Source organism: Abramis brama, assembly GCF_963993115.1.
Source record: "Abramis brama genome assembly, chromosome: 9".
Classification (NCBI taxonomy): Eukaryota; Metazoa; Chordata; class Actinopteri; order Cypriniformes; family Leuciscidae; genus Abramis; species Abramis brama.
Window position 1 is genome coordinate 31,456,209 of NC_139971.1, and position 17,369 is coordinate 31,473,577.

General features: G+C 39.5%; 1 protein-coding gene across 1 annotated transcript in view; it reads left to right on the forward strand.

Annotated features, from left to right (window-relative positions):
• Positions 1-17,369, forward strand: part of cdh13 (cadherin 13, H-cadherin (heart)) — a 364,060-nt gene that overhangs the window by 300,469 nt on the left and 46,222 nt on the right. The window contains exons 9-10 of the mRNA XM_084125023.1: positions 6,697-6,879; positions 7,643-7,896. Of these exons, the coding sequence (XP_083981149.1) occupies positions 6,697-6,879; positions 7,643-7,896 (437 nt within the window). The remainder of the gene's footprint in view (positions 1-6,696; positions 6,880-7,642; positions 7,897-17,369) is intronic.

Genomic DNA, 17,369 nt, shown 5'->3' on the forward strand with positions numbered 1-17,369 from the left:
TGGTGTTCTTCTAAACATCAAGAACCCACGAAATGCCCCATCAGTGTCGTGCTTTCTTTCCTGCAAGAAGGGTTGGAGCGAAGGCTGTCTCCCTCCACCCTAAAAGTGTATGTTGCCGCCATTGCTGCACATCACGAAGCAGTCGATGGTAAGTCTTTGGGGAAGCACGACCTGATCGTCAGGTTCCTGAGGGGAGCGAGGAGACTAAATCCTCCTCGTCCTCCCCTCGTTCCCTCTTGGGACCTCTCAGTGGTTCTAACTGCCCTGCAGAGTGCTCCATTTGAGCCTTTGCAATCAGTGGAGCTTAAGTTCCTGTCAATGAAGACAGCGCTCCTGGTTGCACTGGCCTCCATCAAGAGGGTAGGGGACCTGCAGGCATTTTCGGTTGACGAAGCGTGCCTGGAATTCGGGCCGGCTGACTCTCACGTGATCCTGAGACCCCGGCTTGGATACGTGCCCAAGGTTCCTACCACACCCTTTCGAGACCAGGTAGTGAACCTGCAAGCGCTGCCCCTGGAGGAGGCAGACCCAGCCTTGGCACTGCTCTGTCCAGTACGCGCCCTCCGTGCTTACGTAGACAGGACGCGGTGTTTCAGGACCTCAGACCAGCTCTTTGTCTGTCATGGTGGGAAGCTGAAGGGAAAGGCTCTCTCAAAGCAAAGGTTATCACACTGGATAGTGGATACCATTGCTTTGGCATACCAGCAGCAAGGTCGTCCGTGCCCCCTTGGTGTGAAAGCCCACTCCACTCGTAGTGTGGCTTCCTCTTGGGCTCTAGCGCATGGCGCCTCGCTAACAGACATTTGTAGAGCTGCAGGCTGGGCGACACCCAACACATTCGCGAGATTCTATAATCTCCGAGTAGAGCCAGTTTCTTCTCACGTACTCGCTTCAACCAGCCGGTGCTAGATTCTGCTCAGGTGTCTTCGCTTGCTCGCCATTCCTCTCCACGGACGGGATACGTGCGATATTTCTCTCAGGTGAGTCTGATAAGCTCTGAGTTCCTCCAGCACTGGTGACGTCAACGCCTGACTTATGCCATTTTGCCATAACGCAGCTTTTGCGCTTGACTAGGTGCCTCCATGTGCATGGTTCCCCCTCTGGGCGACCCCCACATGTGTATTCCACTGTAAGTCTCCTTGTGAGCGTGTGTCTTTCCCTTGGCAAGCCACCTTGCCACCCCTGGGGTTTAAAATTCCACCTGCGGCTGGACACCCCAGTGATTCTCCATATGCATCCCTCTGGGTCATATGTGTATTCTAAGTCCCCCCCATCAATGGCTGGGCATGATTGCATATTTCTCTCTGGAGATATGCATCCCAGTGTACCTTGGTATCCCTGTGTTGAGTAGGACTCCTTCGTTCGTGCTAGTCTCACAACAGGGAGCTCGGACTTACGCAGGGCACTGGAAGACAGCCGAGGTGGCGTGATTAGACTGGAACCCCAATCGTCGTCATCCGACGTAACTCGGAGTGACCACGAAAGGGAACGTCTCGGTTACGGATGTAACCCTCGTTCCCTGAGTGGGAACGGAGACGTTACGTCTTCCTGCCACTTCCGCTGTACCGCTGAAAAACGCCTGGGGCCAGTCTCGGCTCCTCAGCGAAGGCATGTCTGCATTGTGCCAGCGTACTTCCTTATATACCCCCTGCGGCGGGCGGAGTTACGCTATGCAAATTCCGCAGACCCATGGCATTTCATTGCCATTGGCTCGTTTTATATACTCGAAGGTGATAGGCTTCTAAGCGAAACCCCAATCGTCGTCATCCGACGTAACGTCTCCGTTCCCACTCAGGGAACGAGGGTTACATCCGTAACCGAGACGTTAGTAGATCATATTTCCACGTGTACAGTTTTAATGATTTTTTATTTTTTTATTTAAAAAAATAAAATAAATCAGCATTGACACTTTCCAAATGTATTCAAATTATTAAATACTGAAGCATTCTCAGTTGTTTTTACTGCGACTAACTGCATCCCATATGGATTTAACACAAGTCTGTTCTCTTAATACATAATAATTACATATTACATGGGACGTTTGGCAACCCTAAATGTAAGACTACAAGTCATAACTTCAAGATACTTTTATGATTCCCATCTGTCCTGTGAAATCCAGCTGGTAATTAATGGACCACAGATACCTACAACTAGTTCACATGTCCTCATAAATAAAATCAGTTTGTGAACAGTCAGGGATTTCATTACATCTCAGGGGATGCAGTGAGATATATATCGTCATGACATCTTCAGACTGATAGTGTCCTTAAGGATGAAGAAATGTGTCAGTTATAGAAATAGCTTGATAGCAAGATGCCAGGCATTCAGACAAGGCTGTTATCTGTATGTAAAATATTTTCTTGCAAAGCTGTCATATAGGTAAGGGATGCACTTAGGCTTCATTACAGTTTGTATATTATCCATCATTACTTGTATGTAAAATTAGAATTATAGCATCCAAAATTATAGTACTTAAAATAGTATGATATGCTTAAGGTGCCTGGATGGTGAGTTATATGAATGTAAAACGTTCATTCATATAAATACGTTTACACAACAACATGCTTAAACCGGAGATGTTTTTCCTCTGAGTTTTCCGCGAACAGACGACACCATTGATAAAAGTGATCCCAATTCAGAAAGAGCCACGAAAATGACTAAAAACGCTGTATTCTGCTGCCAGGCCGTTAGATGGCGATTAAACACTATAGACTGAATACGTAATACGCATGTGCATGACGTCATCGTCTTCAGAGATTTTTGTTTTTATTGTTCACACTGACCGTTTAAAAAAAAAAAAGCACTTTGAAACCCGTTTTAAAAAGTTTGCGTTTTCAGGCACCCAAAACGCTGTTGTCGTGTAAACGAATGGCAAAAACGCATACAAAGTTTTACTTTTTTATTTGAAAACTGTGTCGTGTAAACAGCCCCTTAGATTCTAAGCTGATGTGCCAAAGTGAGCAATATGTGACATGATGATCATGGGGATTTAATGTAGTATTATGCCACAATACTGATGTACTATATTTTAAAACATGCAAAAATTTGTACATTCCCATCGCCAGCAAAGTGCATACTTATAATGCATGGCAGAAGAAAACAAATTAGGATGCAGCACTTCATTTTGTGGGTTTGGCATTTAGTTTAGCGCTTAGTTCCATCACTGCTCTCACACACCTGTCTGTAATTTTCAAGTGAGCCCAAGACATTGATTAACAGGTTCAGGTGTGTTTGATTAGAGTTGGATCTAAACTCTGAAGAAAGGAAAATCTCCATAAGCAGGATTGAACTCCCTCGGCTAGTGCAATATGCTTAATTACAGTAAATGATTTATTATTCCACATATATTTTCTCTGATTAAAAATGGAAGATGGCAGGTTTACAGTGCAGTGTATTGACATTAACATAATTCTTTAATTATTGTTATTTTATTTTAAATAATTAACATAAGACCTGAAACCAAGCTACTATCTACGAAAGCTTGATTTCATGCATCGCTGATTTCCAAAATGCTGTCACGACGGCACAACAGTTTGCACTTACATCCTCTCTTTAAAGGGATAGTTCAACCAAAAATGAAATTTGTCACCATTTATTCACCTTCATGACATTCCGTCTTTTACGGAACACAAAAGAAGATTTTTTTTGAAGAATGTTTCAAGCATTTTTGAGAGTTTCTAAATATTAGATTTTGTGTTTCACAAAAGAAAGATAGTCGTACAGGCGTCGAATGACATGAGAATGAATTTAATGACAGAATTTTCATTTTGCCGTGAGTTATTCCTTTAAACTATTTTACCATATTCAAATCCATTCTTCAGACCTTCCCCTACAATCAGATTCTGACGGAATAACTGACGCCTTGTGAAGGGCCGTCAGACTGTGGAACGTCTCAGTCTGTCACTCTGAGAGGCTGTGAAGAGAAAGACTATGAGTGAGGTTTCCTGTGGCATAAAAGGCACCTGTATTGTCATCCACGGGCACATCAGGAGAGACCCTTCACATGACTCTTGTTCTCTGAAGCCTTTTGGAGTGCCTTTCACCTCGAAAGCTATCCAAGTTTGGCTGCACGTTGAAAGTGCTATTTTCAAGAATCTCATTAAGCTGTGAAAACACCATGCAGCTTTTTTTCTTCACATTCCCAGCTTGAGATGTGCAATTTGAGACTTGTAAGTCAGGCAGAGTTTCTCGAAAGGTCATGAATGTTGATTTGATTCCTCGAACAGATGTCAAGACGAACTTGGGGTTACAGTATCAGGTGTGAATTTTCTGAGCTATTTGTCACTAATGCATCTGCACAGCTCAAAACGAAACTCCAATAATGCCGTCACACTGCGCTACATTACTGATAATGAATGGCATGCCAAATAATCCAAGTCATTCTTGGCTTCCGGGTGTCACCTCACCGGCAGCTCTGTAGGAAGTGATTTATCTCGCTTTGGCCTCTCTCTCTCTCTCTCTCTCTTTGCCCTGTGTTCTGTTGCTGGGGGGCTTCAACTAGGCGACATCTACCTCACACACACAAATCCACCCTGTCCTCTCAGTTTTGAGGTCTAGCCTCGGGTTGATAACTTCCCCGTTTGTCACACTGCTGGTTGCTTTGTGAACTCGAAGGGATTGGGGTCTTATCAGTGGTATGGCAGGGCCAGGGTATCAGCAGCCAACAAAGATTGAATACATCCATCTGACCGCTTCACTGCTCCAGATGATTAAATGCAACACGAGCGGTCAGCGAAGTGAAGATGCAGAGCGTGAGGCTGTGCGGATGCATTCGTGTCCCTCTGTAAACATTTGTGAAAACATTTGTTTAATTGTTTATTCCACACATGATAAAATCTTGGTTGATATCTCCCGCCGCTGTGATTTTGACAGTGATACACCTGCAGGGCTCACTGTAGACACAATGCTCTCATTGGAGCTGAAGTAAAATGTAAGTGATGTAATCGCTTCATGGCCTTCTGCAGACAGGTATAATCTCATCTCCTTTGAGGCACACAGGTTTTAGGGACTGGTTTTAAGGCCTGTGTTTCAGAAATAAAACAATGAAATGGAGTTATATTTTCAGGAAAGGATAAAGCATGGCTTATATGTGAGGCCAACTCCAGGAGCCATCTCTCTCTCTCTCTCTCTCTCTCTCTCTCTCTCTCTCTCTCTCTCTTTCTCTAGGAACAAAATCACTGGGTTCTGTCTTTAAACTACTGAAGAAGTTATTCTTATTGGGAGATGGGCCTTTACAAATGAAAAATCTAAATGGCCTAAAAAGTGCATATTGTATAGTTAGAGTATGATTATGATTAAAAACAGAAAACAATAAAATGCCAAGAAAACCAATCATACTATAAATCATATTAAGTGATGCTTATTGAAAATGTAAAAATGCAGAAAGTGTGCGTGCATGCGTGTGTGTGTGTGTGTGTGTGTGTGTGTGTGTGTGTGTGTGTGTTCCTGGAATTCCCTACATTATGGGGAACGTTATGGGGAGTAATACCAGTTAATTTGGTCCTTGTGGAGACATTTTTGTGGTCCCCATGAGGAAACAAGCTTATAAATCATACAGAATTATCTTTTTTGAAAATCTAAAAATGCTGAATGTTTTCTGTGATGGGTAGGTTTATAGGGTTAGTGTAGGGGGTTAGAATTTACAGTCTGTACAGTATAATCCATTATGTCTATGAAATGTCCCAATAGAGAGAGAGAGAGAGAGAGAGATGGCAAGTGAAAAAATTGAGCGTCAATGTTTGTCAATGTAGATGTGCCTCCTTGACTTTAAGGGTTTCACTGTTAATCTTGGATGGTTCACAACTGTGGCTCCTAACTCAATAGCATTAAGCATTTAGTTAGAGAGAGGGCTTAGTGGCAATATATCTGTCCCACAGGTGTTTAAACTGCTGAAACTGCCTTTCCAAACTTCTCTAATTCATCCTGCCACCCAGATCCAGCTGCACCCTCTTCAGGACCAAATGATGACATTTGCATTTGGCCCCCTACACCCTCCCTGCTGGACAGCTCTTATAAAGGGAGCACATCCCTGAGGCATAGAAGGGGTGCTCACTTTACAAGCCACTAAACAGAAATGATAGCAGAGCTGATGGGGACCAGAGCTCATCTGGCCCTTCTAGGAACACTTCATCTCCCCAAACAGACCTGTGACATTGGGCTGGTTTGGGCAAGGACTATGGAGATTTGTGACACTCTGAATAGAGTGGCTTTCATCCAGTGACAACAACAGGACAAGAGCTGTTTCATACAGGCTTAGCTTAAGCCTTATCTTTGACAAAGGGACAGAAAGAAGAGTAGGAGGGAGGTGAATGTAAGACAGAGATTCTGCGTGTACCAAACAAGGAAGGAAGGAATTGATGCAGCCGTAGGTTGATCAGTGCTTCTTTCATTACTCAAGATGGTGCTCGGTTAGCCAAAAACAATAGACCCTGTCCCCCTGGCTGTGTTAATCTCTGTAAACATAAGAGGCACAATTATAGAGATCTAGTCAAAGCATTCATTTCCACACCCCGCAACTCCTCCACTGCTCATTCTGTCTTATTGTTTAAAGAGATTGGAAAGAAAATATTGATATTGATTACAGACTGCAAATTCAAATAATGTGCCATTGTAAATGTAATAACAAATGCTAAAGTGTTGGTTTAATACAATTTCCTGGTTTATAACATTTGACAGATCAAGCAATATGTGCTGTAGTTCCAGGCATCTGTGAATGAGGGATCCACCGGCGTGGTAGTGAACCTGACGGTGGACGACAGAGACGACCCAGCCACCGGAGCATGGAGAGCCATTTACTCCATCATCAATGGAGATCCCAACCAGAATTTTGAGATACAGACCAACCTGGACAACAATGAAGGAATGCTGTCAGTGGTAAAGGTGTGTTATGCCTCTTTCAGTCATGTGTTTGGTTCAATTTATTGATTGCATCATAATGGTGAAGACTTTTTGAAGGTCCCCTTCTTGGCTTGAACCTTTAAAGTTTAGGTTACCAATTCTTAGATCACCCAGAATTTAACCACTTATCCAAAAGTGATCAAGGATCTTGATTGGTATCTGCAACTTTGAAGGTTCAAATCCCAAGAAGGTGACCTTCATGAGCCACTAATGTAGGATTTGTAACTAAACTGCAGAGATAAAGTGGCAATTTTGGGGTTGGGATGTCCAATCTAAAGGGACAATTCTGTAGAGAAGGGGTGTGCCTGCCCTGACACACTTGCCTGTGAGTTTCTAATATTGAGGACCTTTATTAGCTGGTTCTACTGGGTTTAATTAGGGTTGCAGCTAAACTCAGGATAGTGGCAGGATACTGGCCCTCCAGGAGCATGATTGGACACTCCCGCTGTAGAGTTTAGCACCAACTCAAATAAAACAACCCTAAACCAGCTATTTAAGGTCTTCCGAATTACTAGAAATTTGGTGTCTTCGAGCTAAATTCTGCTGGAAAGTAACACTCCAGAAGCAGGACTGGACGCCCCTACTCTTGCTCATGTTGTACAATTGTGCTGCAAGTTGCTTTGTACAAGAAAGCATGTACAGTACTAATTGAAGTGTAATGATAAAGAGTCATTTGCTTGGTATAGGTACATGCTGGTTAGTTGATCACTCTTACATAATTCCATTTGTCTTTTGTCTTTCGCAGCCTCTAGACTATGAAAGTGCAAAATTTCACACACTTCTGATAAAAGTAGAAAACGAAGACCCTCTGGTTCCTGATGTTGTGTACGGCCACAGCTCTACAGCAACAGTTTACATTACAGTTATGGATGTGAATGAAGGACCGGTGTTCTTCCCAGATCCTCTGGTTGTCATCAGGAGAGAGAATATTCCCGTAGGGAGCTTTGTGGCCATGCTGAACGCCACTGACCCGGACTACCTACAAAGCCAGAGCATAAGGTTGGTGCTAATGTCATAATTATGACTATGTCCCTGTCCCAAATGTGATTCTCTGTCTTTGTTCCTCCAAGTCCACACTTTTGTGTTGTAATGCTGTATAAACTGTATAGCCATCAACTGTGATGTGTAGCAAAAGGCTGTTGAGAGAGCATCACTGGCACAAAAGGGAAGCTCATGAGCACCTTTCTGATTGATGTAATTACATATGGGACCAAGTGCACCATTTCCAGAGCCAATATTGACAAAAAATGTTTTGTTTATGTTACACTGTTTGTGCTAGACATGGGAAGAATAACTTTTATGAACTCTGAAATAAATTTCACAGACCCCTGCCACTGGTGGTGACACAGACATGTCTTGGTGTAGTTAGTTTTGTCTTACTGTTCTCTCTACTTATTTCAATACATTTGCTGTGTTCTCAGAGAAATATTTGACATGAGTACACGGCTCTGCACAAGAGAGTTTGACCATCTGGGCAGGCATTCATCTTGCAGCCCAACTACATTATTGACTAAGCATTTGGAGCTGCTACTTCTCAGAGTCTTGACAGATCATTACTTTAATATAGCTTTTTAATTTTCTTGAAACCTCATTACCTTCTCAAAGCATAGGCTAATATTTTAGCCCGGTGTGATAGCTCTTATCTAGTATGGTTGGTCAATTGCTTCTAATCTAAATCTTTTAGAGGATGTACATCTGGTTTGTGTTGTCTGTTAGCCTGTGTAACAGGATAAGGATTTTAAAATAGTGTCTTTTTTAGCAATAAGGCTATGCAAGGTTGTAGCACATGTTATAAAATCAAACAGTAGCTGAAGTGAAGTGCTTGTTTGAACTCATTTTTTCACAATCTTTCTCTATTCCTACCTTGTTCATTCCCTCAACCTTCTTTGCTGTGGATGTGGTGTTACACATTTGCATTTGTAATGTGATCTCAGTGTAAGCTGTGCCACGCTTGTTCAGATCAGGAGAATTTAAACAAACTCCTGTGATTTGCCGTGTCCGCCGAGCATCTATGAAACTCTCAGAATGAAACTCTGTGCGTTGCTGTGATCATGTGCTCTGCCATTATTACCACTCTGTCCTGCTAGTTAGAGCGAGCCCTCCTCATCACAAACCATATGAGCTCTCTCCCTTCTCTTTCTCATTCTGTCCTCTCCTCATTCGTCTCTTCTATATCTGTCCTCTCACTGCTTGCCTCACCTCTTTTGATCTCCTTTTCCCAGTAAAAGGCTCTTTGAAGTACCATAGCTTTCACCTGAGGCTATAAGTGGCAGGACTAAGTAAGAAAAAAAAGAACAGGATGTTGGAAAATGAAGAGGAAGGACAGAGGGAAAGCTTTAGAGGAGGCGACAGAAGGAAGGCATGTGCAGAAGGTTCTTTTTATGTATTATGTATGCTAGTTTATAAAATCAGTCCAAAAATCTGAGACATCGTTCTCTGAAATTCATACTAATTGTTTAAACACATTTCTGTGTGTGTGTCTGTGTGTGTGTGTGTGTCTGTCTGTCTGTCTGTCTGTCTGTCTGTCTGTCTGTCTGTCTATCTATCTATCTATCTATCTATCTATCTATCTATCTATCCATCTATCCATCTATCCATCCATCCATCTATCCATCCTGTAATTCTTTCATTCTATCTACATTTCCATCTCTCTATCTTTCTATCCATCATTTTTGTGTACTTTTTTCATTCCCTGTAACAGTTCTGATAATATTATCAGAACCTGCCCCATAGATTGGCCCATAGCAAGGACAACGAGTACAAAAGAAAGTGAAAACCCACTGATCTACCTGTGTCCCATGGTAGTACTGCATTGTAAAATATATGCAACCAGGCTCACTTGATAAAATAAGAGCATAAAATTGAGAAATGACTGCAGAATTAGTAGACTTATGAACAACGACAGATAGTGGAATTGATATTGTGAGCAACAGGATTATTATAGTCATTATATATACCTCTGATTTGAAGCCCGGAGAAACATGTGCTTTGCTGTGCACATTGAAAGATGAAGTTTAAAAGCATCTCTGTTGTATTTGTTTCTATTGTATTAGTTTACATTTTGAAAACATAGAAATAGAGAAAAAAGGAATCATTATTAGGTCTTGTTTGGCGTCTGATTCTTTTTTCTGGTTTAATGTATACTCTAATTTTGTTGAATAGTGTACTTTTTTGAACTGACAGAATTGTCATTGATTTTTTTCATACAAACATATTGCTCTCTAGAGCTTCATTTTTTTTTATTTTTTTTTGTAAAATAAATCCTGCTACACTTTGAATCATTGAGCTTTTCAACGGCATCATGTTGCAGACATGTTTGAAGCTCTCATTTGAACTCTAATCAGTTTTTATCTGAAGTACCTCTGATTGCTTCTCTAAATTAGTAATTCAGAGGAGCATGTCAGACATGGTTAAGATTTTGGGGCCTCTGATGTGTTTGCTCAAAGGTTTTACAGAGTTTTCTTCCATCCCCATCCGTTTATTTAGCTCTCTCAGGCTTGTCAGGATAAGGTGAGCTGCGCATCATTGCTAGCCTGAGGGAAATCACAAACACAGACACTATCAGAATTATGGGAAGGCTCGTTGAGTGCAAGCTCCCTCACCGCCAAAGGTCATTAGGAGTGATGCTGAGAATTACACTGGCTAGAATTTGTGAAATAGATGTGATTCTATTTGCATTAGCTTATAAAAGTTATGTTACTGGTACTTTAGTACTTTAGTGTTACAACAGTAAATCATGGTAAATGTTGGATTGAAAAGCCTTCTATCTGTATTGTTGGGGCTCAATGTTTCTCCTGTTTGAGGCATTTGATTTGTGGTTTGTATGGGAGTGATTTGGAACAATTTTCAATGGATCTCACAGCGCTGTTTAGTGGTCACGTGATTGAGACGGTCAGCGAGTAACGGTGCATTCACACGGAGGACGTGTCTGAAGCTTGGTGCTGACACGACCGTCATAGTGACAACAGCCAATCACATTACTTTTCAGGTGCTGCATTAACGCAATTGGCTGGCTCTTGGCACTTGGGTTTTTGCATAGGTGATCTGATTGGCTGACGCCTGCATTGGCGCTTGAAAAGTTTTTAACTTTTTAACTTCTGCCGCAAACAATGCCAGTGACGCTACTCAATGGAACCCACAATTCAGTTCGGCAAAGCATGACGTCACCTGTTCAAAGTAAATGAGAAGCGTTAACGCCGACACCCCGTGTGAATTCACCGTAAATGCATTCGCTCTAAGCTTTTTATGCTTTTTATACGTATTTTGTGCTGAGCTGATAAATTTCGCTACGCATTGGTGCATTTGCTGTTTAATGTTTCTCATGAAGTACGCAACAGAAATGGCAACGCTTATCAGTGATTGGCATCAGTGCGACGGTCTGTAACACGCATGCGCAGCATTATTTGCATAGTGCATGAACATTATACCAAACACTTATCAAACTTATGTTTTAATTTTATTGAGGAACAATAAAAAAAATGTGTAATAAAAATTATTTTATTGATAATTATCATTATCATTTAATCGCCTAGTCCTATCTGAACATGGTCATATTGTCCACACAGGGAAACTGAAGCCTGCTGTAGTGGTCGCTCTCCTGTGGAGTACCACATCCAAAATGTAGCGCTTTCCCCTAGATCAGTGCATAAATCCCAGTTCAACTCTGCTTCAAAGCTGTCTTTGAGTTAATCTCGCTCCAAAAAAAAAAGTGTTCAGAACAGCTCTGTATACATAATTCAAAATTTTGTTCCTCCCTTTGGCTGTGCTACAGTTTAAAGCTCTGAGAAAAGGAAGTGAGAGACACAGAGAAGATGGCTGGAGCTTGCTTGTGTAGGGAATTTCTCACATCTCCTTATTTGCCGCATAGTCGATACCAAGAGTGAACATTCCAGAAGATACTTATTAAAGCGTAAAGAAGCACATTCTAAAGCGACCAGGAATTTGCCATGTTGTGGTAGATTTTAGATTGCTTTCTCAATTTAAAAGTTTGTTTTTATTTGATAGAATACAGTATAACTTATTATTTGGGTTTTTTAATACACTACCTGTCGAAAATTTCAGATCACTCACTTTTCCAGTTAATACCTTAGATCGCTTTGAAATTAAAAATCACATTAAATAAAAATAAATAGAACAAATAGAAATTGGAGATTAAACAATTAATAATCAATCATTGTGTTAAACAAACAAAAAAAATTTCTAAATGCATAACATCAAGCCTAAAAACAACCAACCTGAATTGGTAAATTTTTAAAAAAAAGCAACATTTTGAACAAAAAGCTGAGAAAATCGCATTTTTGTCGAAGATACATCCGGATCGGATTTAGAGCAATGATCAAAACATAGATAGAGTAGATTGCTTCCATCAAAACCCCCAAAGCTTCACAGTTGTTAACTGGGTTGAGATTTCATTCGGTAACATTAGGCAGTTTTGATTTATATGCTGTTTAATGATTATGTTATTTTACATGTGCATAAGCAATGCTTCTATCGCTTGTTTCTGCTGATTCTTCACCTGTATTTTGATCCGGAGATTCTGTATTCTTTTAGAAGATGTGTAATAGCGCCCCCTACCATATAACGGTGAAACGTGGATTGCCGGCCACCGTGTATCATAAATGACGGAAAATTCCGTCAATGGCAGGGAAAGAGTTCATAAAAAGAGAAATGTTCTTTAGGTGTTCCACACTGACTTAATTCAAGGTCTGCTGTATGCTTTTATAACAAATTTCTTTAATGCGTGTTAAATAATATCTCATATAACAGCATAATACTTCATCTGACAGTAAAATATCTGTTCATGTTTTAAAGCAGATTTGAGCTGTTTGTGTGCATTTATTGCTCCTTATGTGCGTTAGAGTCTTTGTAAGATGAAAAAAAGTGAATAGATGTATATCTGTCAGTAGTGAAAGCTGTTCAATGATTCATTGGTTTTGGACATACAGCTGCAGGCTATGGAGACGCTGTATCATCTGTGCTGTGAATATCACACCTGTACTACCACACTTGATATTTAACAAAAGCTCATTTATATATTGCAGCCAATATGCTGGGTGATATATATAGTTAATTCATCAAAAAAAAAAAGTCACTTTGTTTATCAATGTTACTGACATTGTTGTTCACATTGTGTATTAAGCATCTGCTGGTGCAGTCTGGAAAGGTTGTAGTGATAGTGACAGTTAATGATATGCAGAACATGCTGGAATATGTTGCTTTCCAGATCTGACCAAATAACTTTCTCGTTTGTGGGTTCAGTTTCCTGTGCACCCTTCTCTCATTAGTATGTGTTGGAACTGCAGTACTCAGCAAGTGCTGAAAGATGACAGACCGTGTCTAGATGTCAGGCCAGTTTTCCTCTCATTAAAGCAGAAGATCTCAACCTTCATAACTCCAAGGTCTATTGTCAAAGGTCACCCTACACAGGCTATTATTTTCTATTTATGTATTTCTTGTTTTCAAACCTTTTTTTAACAGAAATTAGAAGTATAAACTAAAATAATTGTGATTAATCTTAAAAATGTCAAACCTTTTTTTAACAGAAATGAGATGTATAAACTAAAATAATTGTGATTAATCTTAAATATTGTTATTGTAATCATGTTAAATGCATTGTTATTTTTTTTTTGTATTTTTTTTTTAAAAGACAAAATTAGTTGTTTTAATGTGGAATTTGTTATCCTGGACATTCACTGTAACTTAAACTCACTACTCGTTTTGCTTAGTTAGATTAAAACTTAAAACATAAAATGGTAAAATATCTCTGGAGAATGGAAATAAAAACTAAATTTGCCAATATGTTTTAGATCTGCTGACATTTGTTGGCAGGACAAATGACAAATTTGTAAATTTAGTGTGCCAAGGTTCTATGCTGCCAAAAAAATGTCAGAGTTCTTGATTTTTCTGCAGATATGTCCGTTTTCATGTAGAACTACCTTGATAGTTACCATTTTTAATTAATTAATTATTTTAATATGACATTGATTATTTCAAATGATTTCAAGACATCTTGCTGCCCTATACTTTGTGTAAATGTATTTGGGTTTTACATCGTATTGCAGTGACACAAAATCCATTTAGCCTACATACAAAAGGTTTTCAGAATCGCACTTGACTTTTCCTGAAGTACATTACGTGGGTTTGTATATATCAATTGTCTCTTTGTGTATATGTGGGCGAACCATTAATTAATCACAAGTTTTAAATGAACTCTTTTGCAGAGTTAAGTTTAAGTTTGCTGTAATTTCTAAGCGTTGATTAATCACCAGTACTTGTAAATGTGTGCATTGTGTTTATTTGAAGGTCTCTCTGTCCCTATTCAACAATGCAGTACTGTTGAATGGCTGTCTGTTTTAATGCAAGCATGCGGCATTCAGAGTCTCTTCTGAGCTGCGTTGAGTTAGGTGACAGAGGGAAGAGTTCGGTTCACGTCAGGTCTCACTTACTCTGCAGTGGTTGCTGAAAAGAATAACTGCACTCTGAAAAACTGAATTAATCGTGATAAATGTGAAGACTCTTGGCCTCTGTGACTCCTTTCTTTACAGAGTTAACCATTTCACCTCACAGAATCAAGATATGGATTGTTTTCCTCATTAGTTCCACAGTGTCAGCTATAATTCCAAGCATGTTTCTTATCTTATTTACCCGTACATGGCCGGCAACGTCCTCATGATTGTTGTTTACACTGTATTGTATGCTGATACATTAAATAACAATTAACAATTGTTAGATCATATTAAAAAAACTAATTAAACGCCATGTTACTTGGTTTTATTCACTAGCGTTCAAAGGTTTGGGGGTCAGGACGATTTTTTAAATGTTTTTGAAAAGTCTTATTACCAAGGCTGCATTTATTTGATACAAAATACAGTAAAACAGTTGTACTGCTTAATATTTTTGTGGAAACCATGATTTTTTTTTTCAAGGGTTCTTAATCAGAAGTTCAAAAGAACAGCATTTATTTGACATAGAAATCTGTAGTAACATTATAAATGTCTTTACTGTTACTTTTAAACAATTTAATGCATCATTGACTGACCCTAAACATTTGAACAGTAATATTCTGTACATACATACATATATCAGGTGCAGAATACAGTACCCATTTAATGTTCTTTCAGCCAATAGAATGACTTTGGGGGTCCAAGAGGAATAGGATTCTGGGAGGGAAAGAATCTTGCACGACCCTGATTGTGTGCCACAGGATGCCATTTGGCTGGTTTTCATGTAAATTCGTAAAATATAGGCCTGTCCTACGGAAATAGACTGCAACAAAACTGTATCTGATCTCTATTTCCTCTTGACATTAATAATGAGCAAGGTGGCATTAGTCTGGGAAACAGTTGTGAGAGACAGCCATTATGTGGTTAAATAATTAAAACTATCTAAAAGGTGCCAACAGGAAAGATTGTGAGTGGCAAGGCCTCTCTGAAGCATGGACAAATTGCTTTTCTCTGACTTAATTACAGGGTTATGATTTTCAACCGATGCAAAGAGCTGCTTTTTGTGCCTTATTATGATAATAAATTAGATTTTATGTATTGCATTGCTGAGGCATGATAATTTATGGAAATGAAGCTGAAGTAGTGGTTCCTGTTAGCTCAGTTATGCGGTTTAGTTCTCAGGCGGTGAGCTCTTGCACAAGGCAAAAAAAAAGTGTGAAAGAGATATAGGATGGATCTATGAGTGTGTGTGGTGTGTCCGCGCGCTTGACTGGTGATACCACACCAAGAGCTTTGATGATTTTCACAGTCTTTGCTTAAGCTTACAGTAATCAAGTGAACGTTCGTCTGAACACATGCTCCAGAATCCTCAGTGGCTGAATAAACTTTGCACAGCTTGGCACATCTTTGCTTATGGGAGTCTCCATTTGAAACGGCATTGTTCTAAGAGGTCCAAGCATTGCGTCATATCAAGCTAAATTGCCTCCTCCTTACCAGTGGGTACGTTCCAGATACTGTATGTTGACATATCAAACTGAAATTATGAATGTAAAATATAAAAATCATAATATAACATGGTATAAATTCACATACTCTAACAATTATCAACATATTTGTATTTGTTTTTCATCATAATGTCTGGTCTTTGTTTTATATAACATATAGTAACACTATTTAATAACTAACATGAAATAACAACATGCTATAGCAATACTTTTACATCATTTATCAATCTTGGTTGATGGTGTTAATTTCTTTATACTACTTTTTGCCTATTACATCAGTCATTCAACATGTTTACATGCACACCAATATGCTGATAAATAATCAGTTTATTGAAATAACCCGTTTATTGAAATAATGTAACCTGCTAAACCTGGCAATGGAAGTCAACAGCGTTTACAAGACTTTATTTTATTATTTTAGATAGATAGATAGATAGATAGATAGATAGATAGATAGATAGATAGATAGATAGATAGATAGATAGATAGATAGATAGATAGATAGATAGATAGAAGACCGAAAATTGCCTGTCGAATATTATAGGTTGTATTTTTAAACAGAATCAATATTTTTGGAAGTGAAATCTGAAAGGTAAATATGGATTATTGAATTTTTAATAATGAAAATGTGTGTGAAATGTTGTGAATTAAAACATTCACAGCTTAAATTTACAACCATGTTGAATTTCAGCCCATAAAAAATGCAAGCCCTAAAAATACAATGCATTAAACCACGGTAATGCAATGCATTTTTTTTTTTTTTTTTTTTCAAGTAGTGCAATTCAACAATTACATTTTTTGTTTCAAAAACATTTGGCATTATTTTACTTCCATAGATTTTTTTATTATTATTATTATTATTTTTAATAAATGTAGTTTAATTGCTTTAAAATAGGAGTAGCTTATAACTTGACAAGCAACATTTTCGAAGCAGCTTCCCCAACCTTGGAGAGTGTATGTGTGTTTGTGTGTGTACTGAACCTGTGAAGGCTGTCAGAGGGTTAAGCAGCAGAGTGAGATGAATGGATGGTGTGCGGCAGTGTGAACTTTAACGAGGAGTTAATGGACAGGTTGGCAGAACGGACTGCACCCACAGAAGGGGTCTGATTCCCTCTGAGTCTGACCATGGCTGATTGATGGGCCGTCTCCCCCTGTTTATATTTCCTTGCCTCCCTGTCACATTTATTTCCTTTGTACAGCTCTTTCTGCCAATATGGAACCGAACTATCTGCAGGGGTGACAACGGCAATTTGTCCCAGACATGAGAGTGAAGGGAGAGTTTATGGCGCAGCTGTTTTTCATCAACCTCTGCATCTTTGTGCACGCATCTGATCTGGGGTCCGGTGGATGCACATATGGGAGTTGAGTCGAGTTAAGCCATGCGACTGAATCCCATCGAGAGATGAACTTAGAACGAGAATGATGCTGAGTTTGGGAAGGGTGATTTTCGCTCAGAAAGTGGTCCAAAGCAGTTCCAAACGACACTGCCATTGAATTACAATGGCTAAAAGTAATATCCTAATGG